Below are 26,905 nucleotides of genomic sequence, written 5' to 3' on the forward strand. Positions count from 1 at the left end.
AGAACATATTGTGCAGGAAGAGGAATTCATGACTAATCAAGAATCAAAGAAAAGCTCTTCCAATCGGATACTTCTCACAGCAGATGGCACTTTATGTGCAGTTGCTGGGGGAAGATGACATTGGCGGATCTGCGTAGACTAGTATTACTGGGAGCAACACTTTGTGTGAAAGGCTATACACTGTAAAGAAATATCCATAGCATAGCAGTTTTTCCATATTTTGTGATTTGTGTTTTTATTTTTCCCCATTTATTTATGCTTCTAAGTTGCGTTATGGGATTTTCTTACTTTTATTTACTTAGTTACTTTTATTAACAATTTGATTTGTTTATATAGTGATATATTGTCTGAGTGTTATGGTACAAAAACCTCGTGATAAAGTGCCAGGACATTTTCTGTTATTTCACAGACTAATTTTTCTATACATTATTTCTTAGACATAATAATAATAATAATAATAATAATAATAATAATAATAATTATTATTATTATTATTATTATTATTATTAATATTATATATTATAAAATAATAATATAATATGATAATAATATAATAATATTATAAAAAATAATATAATAATTATTATTATTATATATTATGAAATAATAATATAATATGATAATAATATATTAATATTATAAAAATATAATAATAATAATAATAATAATAATAATAATTATTATTATTATTATTATTATTATTATATAATATTATAAAATAATAATATAATATGATAATAATATAATAATATAATATGATAATAATATAATAATATTATAAAAATAATATAATAATAATAATTATTATTATTATTATTATTATTATAATTATTATTAATAATATTATTATCATCTTATTATTATTATTATTATTAATTACTAAAATGTCAATAAGTCAGTTTTTAATAAACAGTTGAATTTTCAACATCAAAAGTCAACTGAGCAAATATCAACATCCCATGATGCAATTCACAGCCGTAAATAAATGGAAAACACTTGTTAATCACAAAATATGGAAACTGTTAACAAACACATATTTTTTACAAGAATTCCATAATCCTGGACCAGGCCGTATCCTGAGCTGATGCTGTGGTAGTCATGGAAGAGAGGAAAGCATAAGACTGATTCCTGAAAGACCCCAGTGACAGACAAGTCTTAACATTGATCTTGTGGGCCAGCCTGATTACTTGCCGGTAACATACTCACACCTGCAGCTTCTCCACGATGGACGTCCAGTGTTCTACAGCCAGAAGTTTGGCCAGAGGAAAATAGCCATGCCCAACTGAGCCTGTTTTCTCTCTAGTTTTTTTTTTTTCTTCACTTCATCAAATCAAAAGTACAAAGTTTGTTCAACACTACTGTCGCCACTGTTGCTGTGCATCGTTAGATTTGCTCTTTAGTGTTTGAACTTTCAGCACTGAAAATTAAACCACACTGAACTGAACTGAATTTTAAGTCTGGAAACTGGACTGACATTGTTTAAATTTACTATGTTAGTACTAAATACTATGAAGGGCATTTGCTGTCTAAAACATATGCTGGAATAGTTAGTGGTTCATTCTGCTGTGGCAACCCCTTATAAATAAGGCACTAAGCTGAAGGAAAATAAATGAATTTATTAAATGATCAATTTTCCCACCATTAGCTAGAAAAACTGATGGAGAGACAAGCAGCGTAGTCACGTTTATGTTTAAAATAAATTACATTTATTTTATTTTAATCATTATTTAAGTATTAGCAAAGAATTGATCACTGTTGAATATATAAAACTCAAGAGCACAAAAGCTCAAAAGATATCTGTCATTCTCAATAAAATCTATATGGCCCACACAGATCTGTCTATCAAGGTTAGGAGGAAATGGTGTCTCTACAGGCTTCTCTCACACAGAACAATTAGATCCCCGCTGAAATCAAAATGCCCAAAAACGAGTGTCAGAGACCCATACACAAAGTTTATAACTTCTCACATAATCTGTCAAATCCCATTACCCTCAACTGTAACACGCAATAAATAGAGATACTCGGGGCCATAGCTAATGCTCCCTGCATTCACAGAGTGGGGGAAATGATGTCAAGTCTGCTCTCCGGGCTTATTATGTAAGGCCAAATCTGTTTGGGGTGTTTGTTCCACTAAAATGACAACGCAATTCTTCAAGCCGGCTCTGAATGTCACAAGAAAGGCATGCTTCATCATAACCGCTGAGCAAAAGAGGAACTAAATAACACTTAAATGCCAGGCTGATGTGCACAAGTTTTGTGAAACACTAATTGCTATCTGTTGCAAAAACTCTGATTTTTTTTTATTACATGCTATTTTGTGTTACATAAAGAGCAATTCAAGTGCTTATTTTTTTTCACATTCTAAATGTTGTTATCTTTCGTCTTTGACTTACTGATTCACGAACAGAACATGGCTCAATAAATCACCTGTCTTGATTCTTGTGGCTCTGGATATGCTGGTTTATGGTGTGTTAACTAATTGCGTAGGCACATTTGATGTTCTTATTTATATTGATTTATCTTTTATTAAAATATTTTTTTTTTCCTTTTTTTTCATTTAATTTATGATGTTTAATTTTATTATTAAAATATAATAAAATAATAAATAATAAAATGTTTTTTGGTGTGTCAACTTAATGAGTAGGCACATTTTATGTTTTTATATATATATAAAAATTTAATTAAATTTTATTTTAGTTTATTAATAATAATTAGGGCAGCATGGTGCCACAGTGGGCAGCACAATCACCTCACAGTAAGAAAGTCGCTGGTTCGAGCCCCGGCTGGGTCAGTTAGCGTGGGTTTCCAAAAACATGTGCTATAGGTGAGTGTGTATGGATGCTTCCCAGTGATGGTTTTACAGCTGGAAGGGTATCCACTGCATAAAACATATGCCGGATAAGTTGACGGTTCATTCCGCTGTGGCGACCCCTGATTAATAAAGGGACTATGGCGAAAAAAAAATTATTAATAAATAAATGAATAAATGAATAATAATAAATAATAAAATGGTTTTCCGTGTGTCAACTGAAAGTACATTTAATTTTTTTTATATTTAATTTACTATTTAAATATAATTATTTAATTTTATTGTATTTTATTAATAATAAATAATAATAAAATGTCTTTTGGTTTGTTAACAAAATGAGTAAATTTATTTATCTATTTAATTTAATTTAATTTTATAACCTTTTTATTTTTTCATTTTACATAATTTATTAATTAAATATAAATATATATATATATATATATATATATATATATATATATATATTCATTTGAATTCCATATTAATAAAATAAAATGTTGACACCACCAAAGTCTTATTAATAAAATGAAATAAAATAAAACAAAAAATTAAATTAAAAACTAAATTAAATTAAATTAAATTAAATTAAATTAAATTAAATTAAATTAAATTAAATTAAATTAAATATAAAAAACATGAAATGTGCCTACTAATTCATTTGACAAACCAAAAACAATTCTTTATTCATTTTCTTTTAGGCTTAGTCCCTTTCAATCTGGTGTCGCCACAGCGGAATGAACCACCAACCCATCCAGCATACGTTTTACGCAGCGGATGCCCCTGCAACTGCAACCCATCACTGGGAAACACCATCACACAAAAATAATTTTATTATTTTAATAAAAATTTATAAATTTAAATTACATATGAAAAAATGTGCCTACTCATTCAGTTTACACAGCACAGACAATTTTATTTTTTGTTTATTGTTTTTAATAAAATTAATTAAAATAAATAAAACTAAAATAAAATTATATAGTATTAAATTTTTGTTATTTTATTTTGTAAAATTGTATTACTTTTATTTATTTTATTTTTATGAATAAAATAATAAATAATAAAATATTTTATTTTAATTATTTTATTTTTATTTTAATTATAGTAATTTAAGTTTAAAAAAAAAATATATATATATATATATATATATATATATATATATATATATATATATATATATATATTTTTTTTTTTTTTATATTTTTTTTTATACTATTAATTTATATTTGTTTAATAATTATTTTAACTATATTTAAATGTCAACTTAAAGAGTAGGCACATTTTATCTTTTTTGTATATTTAATTACATTTAAATGTTATTTAATTTATAATTATTATTATTTTTTTTATTATTATTATTATTATTATTATTATTATCATTATTTTATTGTTAGGTATTAATTTGAATGTTTTACAAAATTTCCATTAGTGAAACATTCAAATTATTAGCACAGGACAACGATTTCCACTACATAGAGATTCACACTCTTTACACTCTAAAGGTCAATATATATTGTTGCATTTGCACATAAACTGCACAGTATGTCATAAAGGGACTAGATTCCCATTACATTTGTGACCATTAACCATTTTTCACCTTTCATTTTTTTAGATGTGCAAGAAGAAAGAAAACTGTTCTGGCAAAACCCACACTCCTTAAATTTGTTTATGGGGGCGCTGTTGTTTCTAAAGTGTCAGATCAGCCTGTACAGGCTCTGCCCACTTCTGAAAAGCAGTAGTTCATTTGCATTTAAAGGGACACACAAAAATAAACAGCAGATTTGTGCTCACGTCCAAACAGGGACAGATTTGACAAGCTTTAATAAATTACCTGTGAGATATTTCGAACTACAACTTCACAGAAGCATTCTGTGGGCACCCGAAATGCATTTAGCATCTTATAAAAAGGGGAATAATACACTGTAAAACATGTCTGTTCATTAAGAGCTTCTGTATTTTGTGACACCCATTCTACAGACACCACCAGTTGTCAACTTTCTTCTCAACATACACCCTCAGTTGTCGCCCTTTTCCCCCAAAATGCATGTCTATACATCTATGGTTGTTCAGGTTGATGTGTTCACTACAAACTTTTATCAAATGCAAACTCTTTTTCATATCTTCTACTTGTTTTTTCTCTTTAAGTGCATTAGTCTACATTATTCAATGTAATATCATCTTTATTTTTTTAAAATTGTCCTTACTTTCATTCTCGTGACCTTCCTGTTCTGCTTTACCAGTGTGTTTAGAAAAACAACATTCTCTCTTCATGTTATGGGATGTTTATCAGTCAAATATGTCTGGGCTTCTTTCTCTTCCGTGAACGTGATACTGTAACAGTAGTCTCATTTACAAACCGCTCCATCCAGTATTTCTCTAGACTCCACCTTACTCACCCGATGACAGGTAAAAGAAAACAAGTTCTGCATTTGAAAGAGAGCAAGATCGTGGACTTGCTGAGTGACATAAAGGTGAGTTCAGAACTTCTTATCCATTTGATTCGTAAAGCTGGTCAAAATAATAATTGTGCCATGGTGAAATCAGGTGAAAAGTCTGATTTTAATGTCAGGAATCGTACTTATTGTAACTGCAGAATGTTCACTTGTATTATACTTTCAAATTACAATAAAAATAAAAAACAACTTAAAACTGTAGGTTACATGCTGATAATATAAACATTGTGAGAACTTTCATAAATGTTTGGTAACCCTGTATAAGACCAATCAGGTTTAGCTGTATTGAAACTGCACACATTTGTCCCTCTGTCTATTGTAACTAATAGGTCATGTTTTTCAGTTTTACAAAATTGTAGAATTTTTGTCAAATAAGTTTGTTAAACTTGCATGAAATCACACCTAAAGGCTCGTACACACCGGGACGCTTTTCGTTTGCGTTAATCGTCAGCGTTTATCGTCAGCATTTTTTTAAAGACATTTTTCCGGATTCAAACCTTTAAGGCGTAAAATATCACAAATACTTTGTCTTTGACAATTTAAACATGAGCCAAAAACAGAGACGATTGGCTTCTCAACCCAGCAGGTGGGAATGCGGGAAAGAACCAGTTGCTGAAACTCGACTTCATCCACCCCACCTCACACATATGGTCATTTCAATGTCTAAATTAACCCAAGTGACTTTATCTATCATGTTTGATATCATTTGAAATGTCTCAGTGCGACTGGTACAATGGTCTCATTCTCTCAGAAATAGACATAATCAAAACAATAAATATATAACTTCAGGCATCTTTTGATTCACTGTGAAGGGTGTGACTTTCCCACAGACAGCACTAAATGCAAATGTCTTTTGTTATGCACACACCCCTTTCCTTGAGGGGATTCTTGGATTACTTAAGGTAAGGTTTGAGAAACGTTCGGCGCGATTCTGCTTACCCAGATCAGCCCGTAACATGGAGCATACGCTCCATGTTATGTATATTTTGAAGTCAAGACTGTATCATTTAATCTTGGATTTATCTTTGATAACTTGATGTCTAGTATTGATCGTTTATGAATTGACTGAATGAATTGGCATAATACATATTACCTGACTAACAAATTGTTATGTTTTAAATTATTCAAATAGAGTTCGTGTTATTATCTCTAGTAGATTGTGGTAATTTCATAGCACCACAAGCCCCTGTACAGGTTAGTAGCGGACTAGAACACGGTAGACGGAGCATTGCGGCACGCTATACGATGTCTTTAGAGCTCCGACTAACACATTGGCATTAATTCATGTATACTTAGACTGTAAAAGGATATCTAAGGGGATAGTCCTTCACCTGTTAAACTTATAATACTATTTAGATAGTATAGTGATTATTCAAAGTTACTAATAGTTTAAGTACTACTGGTCTGCTTAATTCTATAGTAATGATCATTATATGACTAAATAGCTCTGTCTGATTTAGAAGGTAGCAGATCTATGGGGACCGCATAAAAAATATCCTAATCTGAGCAAGTAGGGTTCTGCCTTTTTAGGATAGCGGTCAATCGCCACTGTTTAGTGACCAAGACTGACATGCTTGTGCTTAAGAAATTGTATACTCGGCCGGTACAAGATTCAGGATGTTATAGGAATCCCAATGAATATGAGAATAACATAAAAATAACATAAATAACATAAAATGATGAACCGAAGAGAATATTCATTCATAATCTATAATAACGAAAAGGAAACAAAATAATCTTTTCAATGTTTTATAATTGGAGTCAGATAAAACGAGGATAAATATATTAATATTCTAAACCACCTCATACTAAAATTGGAGTCAGATATGAGTTAAGTTTAATACAAATCAACATTGTGCACTGGAAAGACCGAACATGCAGTGAACCTTCATCCACCTGTGGACACCGTCATTGGACCAACTGGGTGGACCCTACAAACCAAATCGATTTTTACTGGCGTCGAGCAGAAGAGTATGCAAAATCACTCCTTGATGTTAGATGGCGCTACACAACTCCTATATAAATCTTTTGACACCTGCTTGTAACACAGAAGAACAAGACAAAAATGACACGTTTGTTGTTATGGATGGTAAGCAGCAGCTCCAGCTCTAACGATGAAGAAATGATTATTGTTCACCAGAGCAATAAGCAGCTCTACATTCATATCGCCTCTGGACATCTTCAACTGAAGATGACAACTGAAGAGAGGGTGGGATGTAGAGTAGCCCCAGAGTAGCCCATAGTGTTTTGTTTTTATCACAGCTCTGCCGGTCAGAGTGTTTGAGCTCTAGCACACCAAATGAAAAGCAAATGAGAAGCGTCTTGAAGAGGGCGGGGCCTGTCAGATACTAGAGAGCATTTGATTGGTCAAGCTTTGATGAGAAACTAAAGTATGAGGTGATGTGAAAAAACGTTGATCCATTTAGACCATAGACATATACATTAGATGTCGCCTGGCCTATTGTTGTTTATTGGACGGAATGCGTCAATAGCGCCGCCATCTTGCTACACGGTTGCGCTCCTTAAAATAAATGCCAAGGACCAAGGTACGGTGGAGGACTGTGGCCATCCAAAGCCAGAGAAAAACACATATATCTTTGATCGGGATTTTTCCTGGATGTTAGTATGTAATTTTTTTTTTCTAATTACGAAAAGTATAATTTTACATCACTTTTCTACATTTATGGATCAGTGACCGCACGGGCATTCCTGACAAAAAGCTTGTGTTTGTGTGTACAGAAATGTACTATTCACCCTCCCTGTTAAATTTAATCTAATCATGTCCTGAAACACACCTCCTCTCCTGCTTTCACTTCTCATACTGACGGAGGGAGCGATTCGTTTGTAAATAAATCCCCCCAACGACTCTTTCACTAACGTTAGCCGACAATAATACAAGTTTTTGGCAGCGCAGCATCTCGTTGTCATATTTCTTTTGCATTGTTTGCTGATTTTATTTAACAAAAGTAGCATAAGCCGAGTGTTTAGTGCGAGTTGGAGCTAATTTGCCGTATAGTGAATGCAGTAAGTGACTGTTATCATCAATAACGTTACCTGATTAGCACAAAAGTTCAGAACATACAAAAACAGAAAAAAACGTAATATTACCTATGAAATGTTCTGCCTTTGTGCTTTGTTTTCTTTGTTCGCTCTTTACTACACCCGTAGACAGCGATAAAGTCCCGCATCTTCACGTAATAACACTGTTTTGACTAGTGCGGTTGAATGACGTTTGTCCTGGGAGCACTGTACCAATGTGGCGACGCTATTGACGCATGCTCAGGGTCCCTATGCGATATCTAGTGTAAATATCGATGCATTTAGACCGAAGTGACAAACTACAAGCTTTACATGTTTATATCGCTTTTCTATCTCCTAAATGCAAATTTTGTCACTGTTTTGGAGCACATCAACATGTGAATGTCCTTAAAACTCACATACTGAAACTAACATCTAACTTTTTTGTTATTATTTCATGGGACCTTTAATAATATTATTGTTATTTTAACATTTCCAGCAGTAAACACACAAGGACTGGTCAATATCACCTGTGGGAAAGTTCAGCTTCAGGATGTCACTCTCAGTGTGTCAAGATGACGGAACAATAGTGATCACCATCAGCACAAACCCCAAAAGCAAATGGCCAATACTGTGCCAGATTCTGGGCACTTTGTGTTACAGTCCTGTGTGCTCCGAATCACAAAACAGCAAAACAAAGATGATGAACAACTATACAGCACTCGGGGTAAGACAGACAAATAAACAGACGATAGAACAAAAATTAAAAAGTGTTAAAATGAAGGATTCAGAAAAGGAATTTTAATATATTAATGTAATGAATCAGTTTGACTTTAACATTTTCTCCCCTTCTAAATATAGTGACAATTTGTTTCCGCTATGAAGAGTTCAAGGATTTAAGGAATCATTATTGCAAATAAAGAAGCTTTGTATATGATTTTGAACCAATTTTATCCTTGAAAGTGCCAATCTCCTTTTTTTTTTTTTACATTTATTTACTTATATTTATAAATTTATGGCACTCACAAGTGAAAGATTTCACATCAAATCTGACAGTGATAGTCATAGGATATCAAGCTTTTGAAAATATTTGATTAAATTTCCTGTTTAAAATTTCAAATAACGTGTTGAAGTACTTATTTTATTCATATATTATATTTTTATTTTAATATTCATTAACGCCACCTATTTTACCAGATGTAGGCTAAGACCCCACAATGTGTCTGTAAAGTTTCAGCTCAAACTACTCATCACAGTACTTATTATATAATGTAGAATCTGCCGCTTTTGGTGTCTGGGGACAGTGTAGCTGTTTTTGTGGCCTGTGGCTACAAAGTGTGATGGTTTATAAAAGAGTGATGGTTTATAAAAATAATTGTAACATCATATTTATTTATAGTCCATTTAGACTACATCATAGTCTATTTATAGTCTGTGAAATCATTTATTGTAAAGGCACTAACAAAAGTATCAAATAGCCCAGTATATTAAAATAAGAAAAATGTGTAGTAACAACTATTAACATACTTTATAAAATAGATTACTCTTAGGCTGTTACTATTTGTGTTAATAGTTTAATAATAATAATAATAATAATAATAATAATAATAATAATAATAATAATAATAATTATTATTATTATTATTATTATTATTATTATTATTATTATTATAGTTTAATAATAATAATAGTTTAATAATAATAATAACAATAATAATAATAATAATAATAATAGTTTTTAGAAGATGCATGGGATTTAATTTGAGTAATTTTAACTGCATGATTAGTTTATATATAAAATCTACTTTGTTAGGAAGAACTATTTGAACTAGCAAATTGTTAATTGAAGATTTTCCTCAAAAGCAGGAGAAAATGGTTTTGAGAAATGAGTGAATTAAGTTTCGGAAACACTTGAAACTATTTCTCAGTGTAATCATTAAGATGTTACAATACAGTGATGGTGTTAAAATGGCATTGTCGTCTTATTCCACAGATTGTGCAGGTTATAGTGGGAATCCTCAGTCTGGGGACCGGGAATCAGTTTTTGAGATTTTGGCTTGGTAGTGTGGTAAGTATCATAGCTTTTTTTTATGTTTTTACTGGTGTTTCAAAATTAATCCAAATTAATTTAAAAGTCTGACAATTTATATGTTTAAATTTCATATATATTTTCTGAATGAAGGTTGGTTGGATTTAATAAAAATGTAAACTTTTTATTGTTCACTTTGTCTAAACTTGTTTTGATCAAGATTTCTATTAGTTCACCCAAAATAATTAATTTTGTTATTAATTACTTACTCTCATGTCGTTCTAAACTCCTGAGACTTTTGTTCATCTTTAGAATACAAAAACAAATACAAATACAAAAATTAAGAAATATATATATTTCTTAAATTCAATAAATTTGAAATTAAATCCAAGAGCTTCATAGACAGCAACAGTACCAGAAGTAGGGCAGGGCGTTATGGCAAAAATGCTCTCCATAACTATTTGCCATAAAACAACAATGATATATATTTTTATATAAGTTGTTAATGCTTCCGAAATTAAAAGAGTACCCAAACAATGACTGAAGCCACAAAATGTAGTGAGTCCATTAAACATATATAGAGTAACATATTTTCGGCCGATAAATTTTCGGTGGCTGATGATTCGGTATATCTCTAATATCACACTTTAAGATTACCATCGTTGTAAATTTCTGCTGAGTTTAATTTTATCGTGATTCAATATAATATTGTTTATTGGCCCAGTCCTAACCAGAAGTTAAGAAAAGGAACCAAAAACATTGTCAAAACATTTAATCTGATTTCAGTGCTGCAGAACTATAATCATACGAAGCTCCAAGAAGACTTCTGTGCACTAAAATTACTATTAAAATAACTTGTTTACCAATGTTTTCCTTTCCTGATTAGGTCGTCTTTGTGCACATCTATTTTTGCAGACATTGTGCTCATTTTTTATTTTATTATTTATTGTATTGCAATAAATAGACACACAAGAGGTACTTATGTGGCTGAACAGAGGACAAACGTAGTCAAATAAATGTGTTTTTACAGATCTTTGGTGCACAAAATTATTGTTGGAGCTTCGTAATATTACAGTTGAACCACTGACGTCATATGGAATGTTTTGACAATGTTTTTGTTTTCTTTTCTGGACATCACCATTGCCGTCTATGGAGCTTTCGAATGTCATCAAAAATATTTTCATTTATATTCTGAATAAATTCTCAGGGTACTTGAGCAACATGAGTGCAAAAATTAATGACATCATTGTCATGTTTGGGTGAACTAATCCTTTAAGCATTCTTTTGCATTTAGTTCCTCATGGTTGGAATAGTGACTGTCGTTGCTGTTCGATTTCCAAGTGATTTTCTGGTAAGTCCTGAACAGTCATAAACTGTACTTTACATTCAGACATTTCTGGTTTGGTGAGTTTTTTTTTTTTCTCATTGTGTTTTGTGTATTACAGCTGCTCACTGCTGCGGTGCTGAACACAGTCAGTGCTTTGCTTGCTATGATGGGTCTTGCATTTTCTGCAAGTGATATGGCATCTGACACTACCAATAATAATTGGGTATTGTTGCTAATTTTCTTTAGTTTTGTGCCCCCCTTAAAATATATTATTCATGCTGGTTTAACAGTAGGGAAATATAGAGAGGGGAAAAAATATTGCACAAAGATTGCTTTCAAAACTAACATGTTATGACTAACACCTTGTTGCCTTTGAGCCATGGTTAAACTAGACCTTTGTCCTGTTGACTTCTATGCGAATGCATGTAATGAAACTGCAAGCTTGTGTGAAAAGTTTTGCTACATTGATCTGCAAAAACTAATAAAAGTTCAAAACAAGACCTCTCTGTATTAGAAATTGAAAACATAGAGGAATTGTTTATTTAAGCAGTGTCTTGTTTTATCCTGCTCAATCAATCAATCAGTCCGTCAATCAGTCCGTCAATCAATCAATCAATCAATCAATCAATCAATCAATCAATCAATCAATCAATCAATCAATCAATCAATCAAACAGTCAGTCAATCAATCAATCAGTCAAAAAGTTAATCAATCAATCGATTAATCAAATAACCAATGCATCATTCCATCAATCAATCAATACATCATTATTCCCTCAATCAATCAATCAATCAATCAATCAATCAATCAATCAATCAATCAATCCGTCCATCTATCCATCCATCCATTCATCCATCAACCATTTTACTATTCAATCAATCAATCAATCAATCCATCCATCTATCCATCCACCCATCCATCTATCCATCCATCCATCCATCCATCCATCCACCCACCCACCCACCTACCCACCTACCCACCAATCAATCAGTCCGTCCGTCCGTCCGTCCGTCCGTCCGTCCGTCCGTCCGTCCGTCCGTCCGTCCGTCTGTCCGTCCATCCATCCATCCATCTATCTATCTATCATTATTCCATGAATAAATCAATCATTCCATCAATCAATCAATCAATCAATCAATCAATCAATAAATCAATCAATAAATCAAATCAAATAACCAATACATCATTCCATCAATCAATCAATCAATCAATCAATCAATCAATCAATCAATCAATCAATCAATCAATCAATCAATCAATCAATCAATCATAATTAAATCAATCATTATTTAATTATATTATTATCTATCTATCTATCTATCTATCTATCTATCTATCTATCTATCTATCTATCTATCTATCTATCTATCTATCTATCTATCTATCTATCTATCTATCTATCTATCCTTATTTCATGATTAAATCAATCATTCCATCAATAAATCAATCAACCAATGCATCAATTAATCAATCAATAAATCAATCAATCAATCAATCAAATAACCAATACATAATTTAATCAATCAATACATCATTAATCAATCAATATTAAATCAATCATTATTTAATTATTACAATCTATCTATCTATCTATCTATCTATCTATCTATCTATCTATCTATCTATCTATCTATCTATCTATCTATCTATCTATCTATCTATCTATCATTCCATGAATCAATCAATATTCTATCAATAAATCAATCAATCAATCGATCGATCAATCGATCAATCAATCAATCAATCAATCAATCAATCAATCAATCAATCAATCAATCAATCAATCAAATAACCGATACATCATTTAATCAATCAATACATCATTAATCAATCAATCAATCAATATATTATTAATCAATACATCATTAATCAATTAATCAATTATTATTCAATCAATCAATCAATCCATCCATCGTTATTCCATCAATCAATCAATCAATTCAGCAATAATTAATCATCAGTCATTCCATCAATCAATCAGTCAATCAACCAATCATTCATTTAATAGTTAATCAATCCATCATTCTTTCAATTAATTAATCAATCAATCCATTACACATTCCATTATTCCAGCATTTCATTGTTCAATCAATCTATCAATCCGTCATTCCGTCAATCAATTAATCATCAATCAATAAATTAATCAATCCATCAATCATCACTTAATCATTCCAGCATTCCATCATTCCATCAATCATTCCATGCCCTGAAAACAATTCCAGTTCAGTTGATTTTTGTTTTTCAGCTGAATTTAAGACTTGTAATGGATTTTATGATCTTCCGTTTCTCTAGATAACCCGCGCTTTGCTGGACATCGCTATGATCATCTTTCTAGTCCTTCAGTTCTGCGTGACCCTCAGTTTCTCTGTCCTGACTCTGAAAGAAATATGTGAAAAGAATGTGAGTGCAAAATTATCACCATAATTAAAACAGATAAACTATAGTGACCATAGAGATGCTAACAATCAGTGTATTAATTCTCTTTTTGGTTTTGCAGACTGTGAAGCATCTGGAATTTTACAAGCCACTCAAAGAAGAGCTCACAGTCAGCCATTTGTGTTAGAGAAACAACATTAAAACCACATACACATTGTTGATTCAACCGACATTGTTATATATGGAGAACTACAATTCTGCCACTGAAAAGAACTACAAATACCATCAGGACTGGTGCAAGCCTAACTGGTGCTCTAGGCAATTGACGATCATGCCGTCCGGAACACTGAGACCGGGGGGTGGGGGCGTAGAGGGGTTAGAGCGGAGATGGGTCGTGTAGGGTCGCAGACTATACTGTGAAAGGGAGGGCGGTTGTTGCTAGAGGTTGAAGTGGTCATCGCAGATGAAAGTGAAGACTGGGGCGGGAGGCTTTGGTAGGTGTCGAAAGTGAAGAGGGGAGGGGGCTTTGAGGGGGGTGGTTGTGTTGTGGACGATAGTAAAAAGCAGGGCTGGGTGGTTGTGTTTGATAGGGGTTTGATGGGGCTTTTCTGTAGCTGACAATAGTGAAGAATGGGGAGTGGGGTTGTGGTAGTGCCTCCATGCCGCCCCTAGCAAAATGCCACCCTGGGCGATCGCCCATATTGCCCATGCCTAAATTCACCACTGGATCCTATCATGCACCTCATACACACACCAGTTTTAGTACTCTACTTGATTGCACATACACAGCTGGAAGCTCATCTTAGACTGATTTCCAGAGCTACATAAACCTCTTACGCTGCATCTGAAATCGCCAACAACTCAGTAGGTACTGCATTTCAATTTAAATGTACTACTCGGTCGTTATGAAAGTACGTTCTATACAGTATGAATATAAAAACGTATGAATGGAATTCAGACGTACTACATCCGACATTTTGTCATGGTCACGTGACCTACCTGCATCAGTTGCGTTGCTTCACTCCCATTTATGAATTCTCTCATGGGGTGCATGGGATGCACACTCCAGAATCTCGACAGAAGTAATCCCGATTCTTCTCGCATACTGATTTTCGAATTTTATAAAATTCAGACATACTAGGCTCGCATACTGATTTTAGCGAAGTATGCGATTTCGGTCGCGCCATTTCACACACGCTTGGCTCAATATTCTGTAATGGTGCAGGTGTGGCAACAGAGGTGGAGTTTCACAAACAGCTTAATTTTTAAGAAAATAGTTAGCATGCAGGGGACAAAATAGGAACAAAACATTAATAGCAAAGGCAATAAAAAAATAAGTAATCCAAGAGACAGGCAGGCCAAGAAAATCACAATCCAAAAACAATCCAAGAATCCAAAGCCAAACATGAGAACACAAAGAAACAATACTGAGCAAAGTGTGTGTGAAACTGAGAGGTTTAAACGATAATGAGCTTCCAGCTGTAAGTGTGTGCACTCAATAAAAGTACTGAAACTGGTGTGTGTGTGAGGTGCGTGATGGGATCTGTAGCTTTTTTCAGTAGAAAATTGTAGCTCTCCAGTGATCTGCAACTGCTAGATCGCCGGTGATCATAAAAATCTCAGCATTGTCCCGACTTTATTTGAGATTTGGTAAATTTAGCAAATTGTGGTCAAATTGTGTTACTTTTTTTTAAAGCAATGGCTAAAAAACATTTGAAATGTTGATGTGTTTATATTGTTTGTAAAAGAGGCATGTCTTAGTGTCTCATAATTGACCTTGGAAAAAGCTACTTTTGGGGAATGAAAATAAATCCAAGAATTTTGTTAGACTGCCTGACTTCTGAATCATTCCGGAATAATTTCTAAGATTTTTTTCTTCTTCTCAAAACCAGACTGGAATATTTTAGGTTGCTTGGTGCTGCAGAGAAAGAATTAACCTTGAGTTTAAGCAAACAACTCTCATGTCAGCTTGTGTAAATAACAAAAACACAAATCAACATATTATTTATTCAGTCTTAAAGGATTTTGAATTTAGAGTTGGAACAAAGCATGCTTGAAACTTATATTACTAGAATATATTAATTGTTTTAAGGGAGTGTTTAGCACTGTCGCCTCACAACAAGAAGGTTGCTGGTTCGAGTACTGGCTGGCCAGTTGGCATTTCTGTGTTGAGATTGAGGTCTGGTGACGGTGGAGGCCATTTGAGTACAGTGAACTCATTGTCATATACCAGTCTGAGATGATTCACGCTTTATGAAATGGTGTGCTCTCCTGCTGGAAGTAGCCGTCAGAAGATGGATACACTGTGGTCAGAAAGGGATGAATTTGGTCAGCAACAATACTCAGGTAGGCTGTGGCGTTGACACGATGCTCAGTTGGTACTAATGGGCTCATAGTGTGCCAAGAAAATATCCTCCACACCATTACACCACCACCACAAGTCTAAACTGTTGATACAAGGCAGGATGGATCCATGCTTTCATGTTGTTGATGCCTAATTCTGACCCTAGAAAGCTACTTAAATCACCATTCTTCCCCATTCTGATGCTCGGTTTGAACTGTATGTAATCCACATATTTGTCAACATTTTTTGCGCATATTTTAGGCTATATTTTTGCTCTATTGGAATTGTTGTGGTATGCATAAAAACAACAATGTTGCACTTCAGAGCCGTCGCAGGAGAACCATTATTTATTCCCATTAAAGTGTCTGTTATCGTCTTCCGTCACACGCTGCGGATCAAAAGTCTTTTAGGGGGAAAGAAAAATCAATTAGAAGTTTCAGTCTGTATATTTCAACCATATAGCTGGAATTCAAATGAATGAATGCCTCGTAAAAACCTGACACAGAACTGGCTGTTCTTTGTCTTCTGTATTGCTTGATTATTATGCTGAGCCTCTTGCCTAGGCAAACAAACAAGATGGGAAAATACAGACTTTATGAACAAGCATACACTTCATTTATATGCTGCAGATTCTGTGTTAGTGCATCTGTCTACCTCGTCTTCATCTTATCTAAATGTTTTGATGATTTACGCTTTATTTATGCTGTGCTGTGTGACCGTTATATTATAGTGGTATATTTATTCATTCATTTATTCATTCGTTTTCCTTTGGGTTAGTCTCTTTATTTCATACCACAGCGGAATGAATTGCCAACTAATCCAGCATATGTTTTACAAAGCGGATGCCCTTCCAGCTGCAACCCAGTACTGGGAAACACCCATTCACACACATACACTACGGCCAATTTAGCTTATTCAGTTTACCTATACGGCATGTCTTTAGACTGTGGGAGAAACCAAACCACGCAGAGGAAACCTTGTGAGGCAACAGTGCTAACCACTAAGCCCCCATGCCGCCCAATAGTCATTTATATAGTGTAATAGTTATAATAAACATTACATAAAAGGATTAAGGCAGGGTTTATTTAGGGTGGTCTTTGGCAAATTAAAACCACGTACAGAAACTGTAGAGTAACTGATAAATTGACATCAAAAACCGGAATTAAGAATGTCAGGGACTGGGTGTTTGGCATCTGTAACATTGTGTCCCAATAACACGTGGCGTGACAAGATTTGCTTGTTTGCCCCAGACGCGACACCAAAAACAATAATGAAATGGACAGGTTTATAATCTAATTAATAACTATTTAAATATAAGCTGAGTGACTGGTCCGAGTTCCAAGTTCTGAGGTAAACTGCCGCTGCCGCTATAAGTACAGCAATAAATGACATGTGAAATGGTATTCACACTTACACTCACTATTTGACAGAAGTGAAATAGAATAAAGCACATAATCAGTACCTGAGGTGATCAAATGATACGTGGTCTTGTGCTGCCATCTAGTGGCTAAATGGTAGGTGACAATTGAAAGTCTGTGTTTTAATGACTAACATGGTATTAAAATGTTTGATTGAGGCCTTTTAAACATCGAGGATGGACATGATTGGAAAACCATATAGTGTAAAAAAATTAAGTTACAAGCTTGGACTGAAATTGTTTTTAAATGCAATAACAGTGTTCAGACCGTGTCAAGATGTGATCCAGAATGATCTTTCTTGCAAATTCAATTACTTTGAACCAAGAAAAAGTGGTATTGTGCTGTCATCTAGTGGCTACAAATAGTAATGCATTTTGAGACCATTTATAGATGTATTTAACCGGTTAACCATACGGACCATCTGACCAAGTTTCAAGTCTCTAGGCCTTATGGTTTGGTCTGCCCGTTCCGCATTACGGCTAAAAAAAAAAATAATAATACTAATAAAAATTCTAACAAATACAATAAGGGTTCAGCACTATGTGCTTGAACCTCTAATAATAATTAATAATGAGTATAATTAGTATGACACCAACAATCTTTGTTCCTTTTTACACTTCCACATGAGAGATGAAAGCAATGTAAAATTGCAGTGCACTTTTCTTTTACATTTGGAATTCATTGGGTTTAGGAAAGCAAAGAAGCTCTGCCTGTTTGTGGTTGAGTTTCTGAAACATACAAAAAACATACCCTAACATATTCTAGATTCGCAAAAGTGTACACAACGCCCTCTAGTGGATTTGTCATCTGAAACGTACAACAAAATGTATCTGGAGCAACGTATTTTATGTTTCGCAGGAATGTATGACGGGGCACATATTTCCAATGAGTCTGTGCTGCAGATAAAGTAGTTTTATAATAATGAAGAACGTCAATGACTATGTTTACATGAACACCAATGATTCGATTTTATACTTTGATTAAGAGTTAGCCATTTAAACAGCGATTTTTGAATAATAAAATCAGATTAAGGTCATAATCGAACTAAAGAGAAAATGGAATTAAGACGTGTGGAGTATGCTGATTTTAGTCGCATTATTGAAGTTGCGACATATTGAAGTGCAGAACAGACATGTAAATATCTTAATCAAACTATTACCGCCATGTAGGACTTTTCACCACGTTTTACGACAGGATAGTCAACTAACTGCTAGATAGACACTTCCAGCAGTTCATAGTTGCATCCAATATCTCATTTGTCACAGAGGGCATGCATGAAATGTTCCTGAATGAAAGTGAAAGTGCCAAACTGCAGTTAAAGTCCACAAATTAAAAATTAAACACCCAAAACTGCATGAAACTCGGAAATGCAGATAGCGTGGTGATGCAATGACGTTAATCGAATTATGTGCTATAACATGTAAAACAGGATCATGAAAGTTACACTCAAAAAGCAACTCATGTAAACACCTTAATTTTATTATTCTCTTAACTAGATTAAACAAATAATTTGATTACTGATGTCCATGTAAACGAAGTCAATGTGCAATAGAGAGTTTTGTTTTGAAAGCATCGCAGAGACACAAGTTGTAATGCCCCGCCTTCTTTTAGAAAATGGGCAGGGCTGCAGCTCATTTGAATTTAAAGAGACACACATGAAAACAGTGGTAGAATATTGAATATTTTCAAAGTTAGCAACAAAAAAAATAGAAAAAGAAACAAATGTGAATGATTTTAATTACAGTACTTCAATTAGTAAGTTTTGTCAATTAGTGAGTTTGATGTTCACTATATTAGAATTTTCCATCTTCTATTATTCACATCAACTCTTTTTGTAGGACTCTTGTTTAATATTTTGCATTCTGTCACTCATTTCTGATTCAATACTTAAAAAAAAAACGCATGCAGGTAGATGAAAACATAACAAGCGTGTCTTTTGCTTCCTATTAAACAAAGATGAAGATTATGATTGGATTTTATTGGACATTTTACAATTTAAAAAGAAGCTCTTGTACTTTCTATTTGTTAACCTTTAGATTAGCATTTCCATTAATTAAAACACAATTTTGGTCTAAATTTTTGCTATTAACAATAAAAAGAAAGTTTAAAAAGTGAGTTAAAAGAAAGATATTTTTTCACTGTTCCCTCTGATTTATGCATGTGTGAGAGAGTTAAAATGAGAAAAGATCCAGACTTTGTCATCACTCCTGAGCAACAGCACATTTTCACGAGCTCAAGAGTGTGAGATTTACTAGGGAAAAATCTGACACTTTTTTTATAAGCCCAAAAATAAAGCTCAGAGATGGAAATTTGATTCCAGGTGTTTCAAAGCATAATTCTGAGTAGGAAACAGCTAAAATTATATCATTGTTACATTATATACTCTGAATGGATCTCAAACACGGCAAAGGTTGTGAATACTTCTGGACATGTGATTTTACAGGTTTTTTTTTCTTTTTAATATATTTGCAACATCTTCAAAAAAATCTTTTTCCACATTCTCATTATGGGGTATTGTGTGTTGAATTTTAAGGAAATAAATACATTTAATCCATTTTGTAACATAAAAAATGTGGAAAAAGTAAAGCGATATTAATACTTTCCGGATGCACTATATATATATATATATATATATATATATATATATATATATATATATATATATATATATATATATATATATATATATATATATACTGTATGTATATATATATATATATATATATATATATATATATATATATATATATATGCATATATATACTGTTTATATATATATATATATATATATATATATATATATATATATATATATATATATATATATATATATATATACACACAACAGTCTCTCTGGTTCTCGAATCTGATTGGCTGATAGCAGTGATATATTTAAGTATTATCAGCACCCGTACAGCCTCTTTACTCTTTGTGTATTACTCCGCCCACATACAGCCAGCAAAAAGTAGACACTACAGATCTAAAGTTTAAAAGATGCTTGCCCAGCTGTTTAACTGTCAGCTTATGATTTGAATCCAACGCGGAAGAAAGTAGTTCCTCATACAAAAGGGTTTTTAAGACTCTCCATGTTTAATTTTGTTTTTATATACACAATTATGCCGTCAAACTGTTGTATAAATGCAATATCCCACTTGTAGCAGTGCGATATGGCTGTATATCGGCACTGGTTGGGGCACTAAGGCACTATATATGAGCAATAATGAGATTATATATATATATATATATATATATATATATATATATATATATATATATATATATATATATATATATATATATATATATATATGTATGTATGTATGTATGTATGTATGTATGTATGTGTGTGTGTGTGTGTGTGTGTGTGTGTGTGTGTGTGTGTATAGCGGAATCACCGGAATCAATTATATATGATGTTCATGTAATTTAAATTTAATTTTAATTAAGAAATTCAGCATATTTTGATATCTGAAAGCTCTTATGGCAGTTAAGACTGGACTAATAACTGCAAAAAATTCAGTATGCATCACTGTAATACATTTAAATGAAAGAAAACGTTGTTTTAAATTAGAATAATATAATTAAGTTCTATTGTACTCAGAATTATGCAGCCTTGAAAGCAAAGTTCTTTCAAAAACATAAACAAAATCAGAATTGTTGCAGGCATTTGCCAATGCACCAGTGTATATCAATGATATTAATGACTATATGCTGCCTATTCATTTCTTATTACCTTCCTGCATCTTCTTGAAAAGTGTTCAGCAATGCAAACTGATGTTCTTTAGAACTAAAGAAAAGCAAATCCTCAAGGAGGAACGTTACAAAGAGAAAAACATGCTGTGACCGTCAATCTCCCAGACTGAATCACACACAAACCTGCTGATTTCTCACATGCATTCAGCGGTTCTCGGTTTAACGCTGTGAAAATTTTCAACAAAACCACCATCATCCCTAAAGCTGAGTAAGAGAAAAGCACGAAACCCTACCCAGAGAGGTATTCAGATCGGCAGCTATTTATGTTCAGAGAATTAGTGTTGCTTTGAGATAATGTCAGTCTGTGAACAGCACTAATGTTCAGCCAGTGGCCATGAATAATTGGACCATATAGCTGCTTATATACAGTTAATATGCTGTATAGCTCAATAAATGGATCCATTTAATTTAATTTAATTATAATTTAGTTAATAAATCGAATGTGTGTTGAAATGAACATAATTTCAAGGTAAAAAATTCTTGATTTATTACTGTTATTAAATCAACCTTTGAGAAAAAAGACGACAAGCGTACTTATTACAAACAAAGTGCTTGTCATTGAGGGGGAAAAGTCAAATATATCTGAATGCAGGCTTTATGATGCAAGCTGAGACTGCATCTCTCAGTTGCAATGTCAGGCACAATGCACTCAATAGAGCTAGTGACGTCACTGTGAGGGGTATGGTTAGGGGTGGGGTTAGGTGAGCCCATTAAAAAGCATTGGATGCAGATTTCACTCAATAACAATAAATAATAATAATAATAATAATAATAATAATAATAATAATAATAATAATAATAATAATAATAATAAACAAATATAATAATAAATAAATAAATAATATTAAATATAATAATAATAATAATAATAATAATAATAATAATAATAATAACTAAATAAATAACAATAAACATTAAATAAATAAATAAATAAATAAATAAATTTATCATACAGAAATGAATAATAATCATAAATAATAAATAGAAATAAAAAATAAATAATAATGATGATAATAAAAATAATAATAACTATATTAAATAAATATATAGTAAATAAATAAGTAAATAAATATAATAATAAACAAAATAAATAACAGTAAATAATAAATGAATAACAAATAAACAAATAAATAAATAATGTTAATAATAATAATAATAATAATAATAATTATTATTATTATTATTATTATTATTATTATTATTATTATTATTATTATTATTATTATTAATAAAAACTGAATTAATAAAACAAATGTGTTTAATAAACGGTTATTAATAAAATAATAAATACTTATTACAAAGTGCTTGTCATTGTGGGGGGGGGGGGTCAATAGTATCTAAATGCAGGCTTTATGATACAAGCTGAGACTGCATCTCTCAGTGATACAATGTCAGGCACAATGCATCCAATGGAGCTAGTGATGTCACTGTGAGGGTTATGGTTAGGGATGGGGTTAGGTGAGCCCATTAAAATGCATTGGATGCAGATTGCACTGCACCAGGTCTTCATCCAGACCCCTTTCAAAAAGGTGGTCAAATGAATGCACTTAATTGCATGTTAATTGGAGTTAAATGTGTTTTTATCATGTACTAGTTTTGGTGGTTTATAAGCATACCAATTTGTATAATGACATGGATATGACCTAGGTATTACAATGTTAAGGTGGTTTATGAGGTCGTGCCCTGTATTCTTGTAATTTAAAATGTTTACAAATCATACATTTTGAGGTTGAATATAATAATATGTTTACATTATAAATACATTACACACCAAAAAAAATGATTCAAAGATGATTCCTTGGATTTACTATTATTTTAAGTTGTTGTAAATGATTTATATGGGCTGAATTTAAACAAACAAATTAAGTTGAACACTACTAATTTTCATTTGTGTGTTTAAAATTCATAAATTGTTTGCAACAATTTTGCAGACATCATTTTTTTCAGTGTAGGTAGTACAATACAAAAAGTACAATAATAATTATTGTACTTTTTAGCTTTTCATAAAGTGTTTTTTATAAAGTAAAGGAAACATTCAAAATATGGTTTTAAGTGTTTCCTTTATTGCACTTTTCAATTCGTGTACAGTATGTAGACTTTAATTATAACACATTTTCAAAGGTTGTTTTCCCCTTTCCCTGTGCGATAATTTAGGAGCACTTATATAAACAACCTTTTTTATTCGCATTCAGAAGGTTTTTACAGAAGGAGATGATGTTTATACATAATTTGCAGTGTTTTCTATGTGGATTTTTGAAAGAGATTCCCGAGACTCCAACATGTGAAAACTAACTAACTAACTAAGTAAATAAATAAATAAATAAATAAATAAATAAAATTATAAAATTATAAATAAATATAATAATTAATTAATAAATAACAAGAAATAATAAAAATAACTAAAAAATTAATAATAAATAAAAAAAATGAATAATGTTAAATAAATAGATAATATTAATAATAATAATAATAATAATAAAATAAATATGATAATAATAAGTAAATAAATATTAGGTATGTATACATTTATAAGTAAATGTTTAGGGGGACCAAACCCAGCTCCTATCTGTTTGAAGTCAGCAAACAACAATTAGGATGGCAAAATAAATTAAATCACCTCTTAGATCTACAACAACACAACTGACTGTTGAATAATTGTATTGAATAATATTGAATATTCTGTTCAAGAAACTTTAAGAAGACTTTTATTCAGTACATTTTCTAAAAGAAATAACTTATCAAAGTGCTTAATGGTCATACTGACTGGCTTTGAGAGCATGTGGACTTAAATGGAAAGTGCATGAGTGATCTACAGTATTAGGACAGCTGAAAAACAATGCATTACTTCAGACATAATTTTCACCTTCTATTTCAGAAAATGTCACAGCTTTCTTGCATCCTGTTGTCCTGTGAAAAATTAGGGTTTCTTGGTATTTTTCTAAGGTTTTTTCTGGCCATTCTGGAAAAAAAATCTAAATCAGGATAGTAGTTTTTCATACATAACTGCTTGTGGGTGGTGTGTTCGGATGTTTTATAACAGGAACACTGACTGGATGTTAAAGGAAACTGTTGCTTTATTCTGGTTTCAGCTCAGTCTGTTTGTACACTGATAACAATTTCTGTAAATAACACAGTATTTAACTGTCATGTGAACTGAAGTTTACTGTAGAACAGTTCAGTTACTGTATTGTAGTTGTGAAAATGACTAAATATTTTACAGTACAGTATATCCAATGTATACAACAGTGCTTCCCACACATAGACTTTACTTGGTCGGACCACTTAGGTATATTAATGGCCACCCAAGTTTATTTAATGACACATTATTAACATGCTTTTATACTTTTTTTGTATTCACCCAATGTAACCAAACATTTGCGATCCACTAAGTAGTGGAAAATCTTCTCTCGTTTACCCATTTCATACTGTTCATTTTGTGTTCGCAACAACTGTCAACACTCCAGCAATCTCACATGCCACATAGACCAACAAAGACGCACATTTTTTTTTTTTTTTGGAAAAATTTGTGTGGCCGGGGTTTCTAAATCTCCTAAAAATATCTGGGATTTGACATTTGCCTTTGCTTTCCAAAGCTGCCATTAATTGTATGCGTTTTTGCATTACCTGCTTATTTAAGCCTACTCTAGCTTAATTGGCTTCGCAACTGACTGCACGTCATGAGAGGGAGAGAAACATTAAATAATTAATTATTCAAACTAAACGACTCAGAAAAACTTTACTATATACATGGAGAGAATGACACGAAATGATACCTAAACTGGCTACAAAATATTTGTATTAGAAATCGTTAATTAACTAATTCGCCTTGTTTTATTCTTGTAAATTTTTTTTCTGCCTATTTTTGTTCCCATTTTCTGTCATTTATCTCTCATTTGCTGTTTATTTTTTTTAATTTGCTGATTACATATTTAATACATATCTACAATTCTTTGGTATTCATGAATGAGAAGACCTATCATTGGCTGCACATGTCTCCTGAGTAACATAAAAGTAAAAGAATTAGTGGATTTCTTTATTTATTTCAAAGAGCCCCTATTATACATTAAAAAGGGTCATATTTTGATTTCACCAACAACATGTTGATATGCATGCAAGGTGGAAAAACTGTTTCATTGTCTTATAATATGCAATTATTTTTACCTAATCATCCCAGCGACTCTAATATGATTCGTTCAGCGATTAATTTGTTCCCAAACCCCTCCATTCCGCCATGCTAATCTGCGTTGATTGGACCGATGAGAGTCTGTTGCAATTGATCGACAGCGTTCAGCGCGAGACAGTGAGAAATGCAGACCACGGCTTACCTAACCATTCCGGTCTCATGGATTTTGATGGACAAATGTTGGCAGGTATGTGTTTGAGCCCAATGCAGGAGTGCATAAAACCAATGAAGATAAACACCAGCATATTGCTCTATTCTTAAACAGTGACACACATTCAGTATTAATGCACACAGTGGCAAAAGCCACACTATTTTAAAACTTGACCGTCGCTCTGCAAAGTCCATCATATGTCAATAGCCTTTTCTGATCCTTCCTTTAACAAACAGTTGATGAATCCTCCGTTGTAAGCGTGTAGATTGCTGAAGCACTTGTCAGAAAAACGATGGGAACACAGCACAAGGCTGCGGCTATAATGCTGAGGTATTTTTGCAAAACCTCAAACGCTGACACTCACTGTTCCACTTTGGGTAGGGAAAATAACACTTACTGTATTTTCCCTCACACTCCCAATAATATCCAGCAAAGCTCAACGTCTTTGCGACATGATTCAACCGGTGTCTGCTACAGTGTTCTTCTTCTTTGCTACCTTGTTTGTGGGCGGGGCCGGGGGTTTTCAAATTTCCTGGCTTTGTGCGCGCAACAAATGTGGGCAGTGCTTAAGTTCTGTACTCATGTCACGCCAGCACGGCTAAAGATTTATTTGAAACACGATGAGTCGACTCTTTTCTAGATGAATCAATAGTTTTAAACACGCCCCACTTTCAGATTTAAGCCTTAGCTGGATATTTCACTTACACAATAAATGAAAGGTCATTTTCAAAAACCCATAATAGGGGCTCTTTGACAGTCTTTTTTAACTTTAACCCATTGAAAAGTAACAGTGTATAACAGTGTCATAATAAATAAAAATATGGTTAAAAATCTAATTATATTTTGTTTGTCGCAAATGCTATTTATGTGATGTGGGTAAATGGTGTATTTCAATCCAGCTACCACTGCAAGTTTTTTTTAAACCTTTGGGAAGCACTGAAATACATGTACAGCTAAATGTAAAAACAGAATTTTTCCTGTAATTAATTTACAGTAAGTTACTGGTGAACTGCTGCCAGTAAGAAACAGTAGATTCTCCTGGAAATT

General features: G+C 32.4%; 1 protein-coding gene across 3 annotated transcripts; it reads left to right on the top strand.

Annotated features, from left to right (window-relative positions):
* Nucleotides 1-5,237: 5,237 nt before the first annotated feature.
* Nucleotides 5,238-15,836, top strand: tmem176l.3b (transmembrane protein 176l.3b). Of its 3 annotated transcripts, none has more exons than XM_087262238.1 (7): nucleotides 5,238-5,277; nucleotides 8,777-9,004; nucleotides 10,271-10,345; nucleotides 11,601-11,657; nucleotides 11,752-11,856; nucleotides 13,926-14,033; nucleotides 14,131-15,836. In XM_087262238.1, the coding sequence occupies exons 2-7, from the start codon at nucleotides 8,831-8,833 to the stop codon at nucleotides 14,194-14,196; spliced, it is 585 nt and encodes a 194-aa protein (XP_087118364.1). In that variant the 5' UTR covers nucleotides 5,238-5,277; nucleotides 8,777-8,830; the 3' UTR covers nucleotides 14,197-15,836. The 3 variants fall into 3 exon arrangements, with proteins under 3 accessions (XP_087118364.1, XP_087118365.1, XP_087118366.1); XM_087262239.1 differs by having other exon boundaries at nucleotides 8,780-9,004; XM_087262240.1 differs by lacking the exon at nucleotides 5,238-5,277 and adding an exon at nucleotides 7,306-7,805.
* Nucleotides 15,837-26,905: the final 11,069 nt, after the last annotated feature.

Source organism: Danio rerio, chromosome 7 (assembly GCF_052040795.2).
Source record: "Danio rerio strain M-AB ecotype USA chromosome 7, GRCz13ab, whole genome shotgun sequence".
In the NCBI taxonomy this organism is placed as follows: Eukaryota; Metazoa; Chordata; class Actinopteri; order Cypriniformes; family Danionidae; genus Danio; species Danio rerio.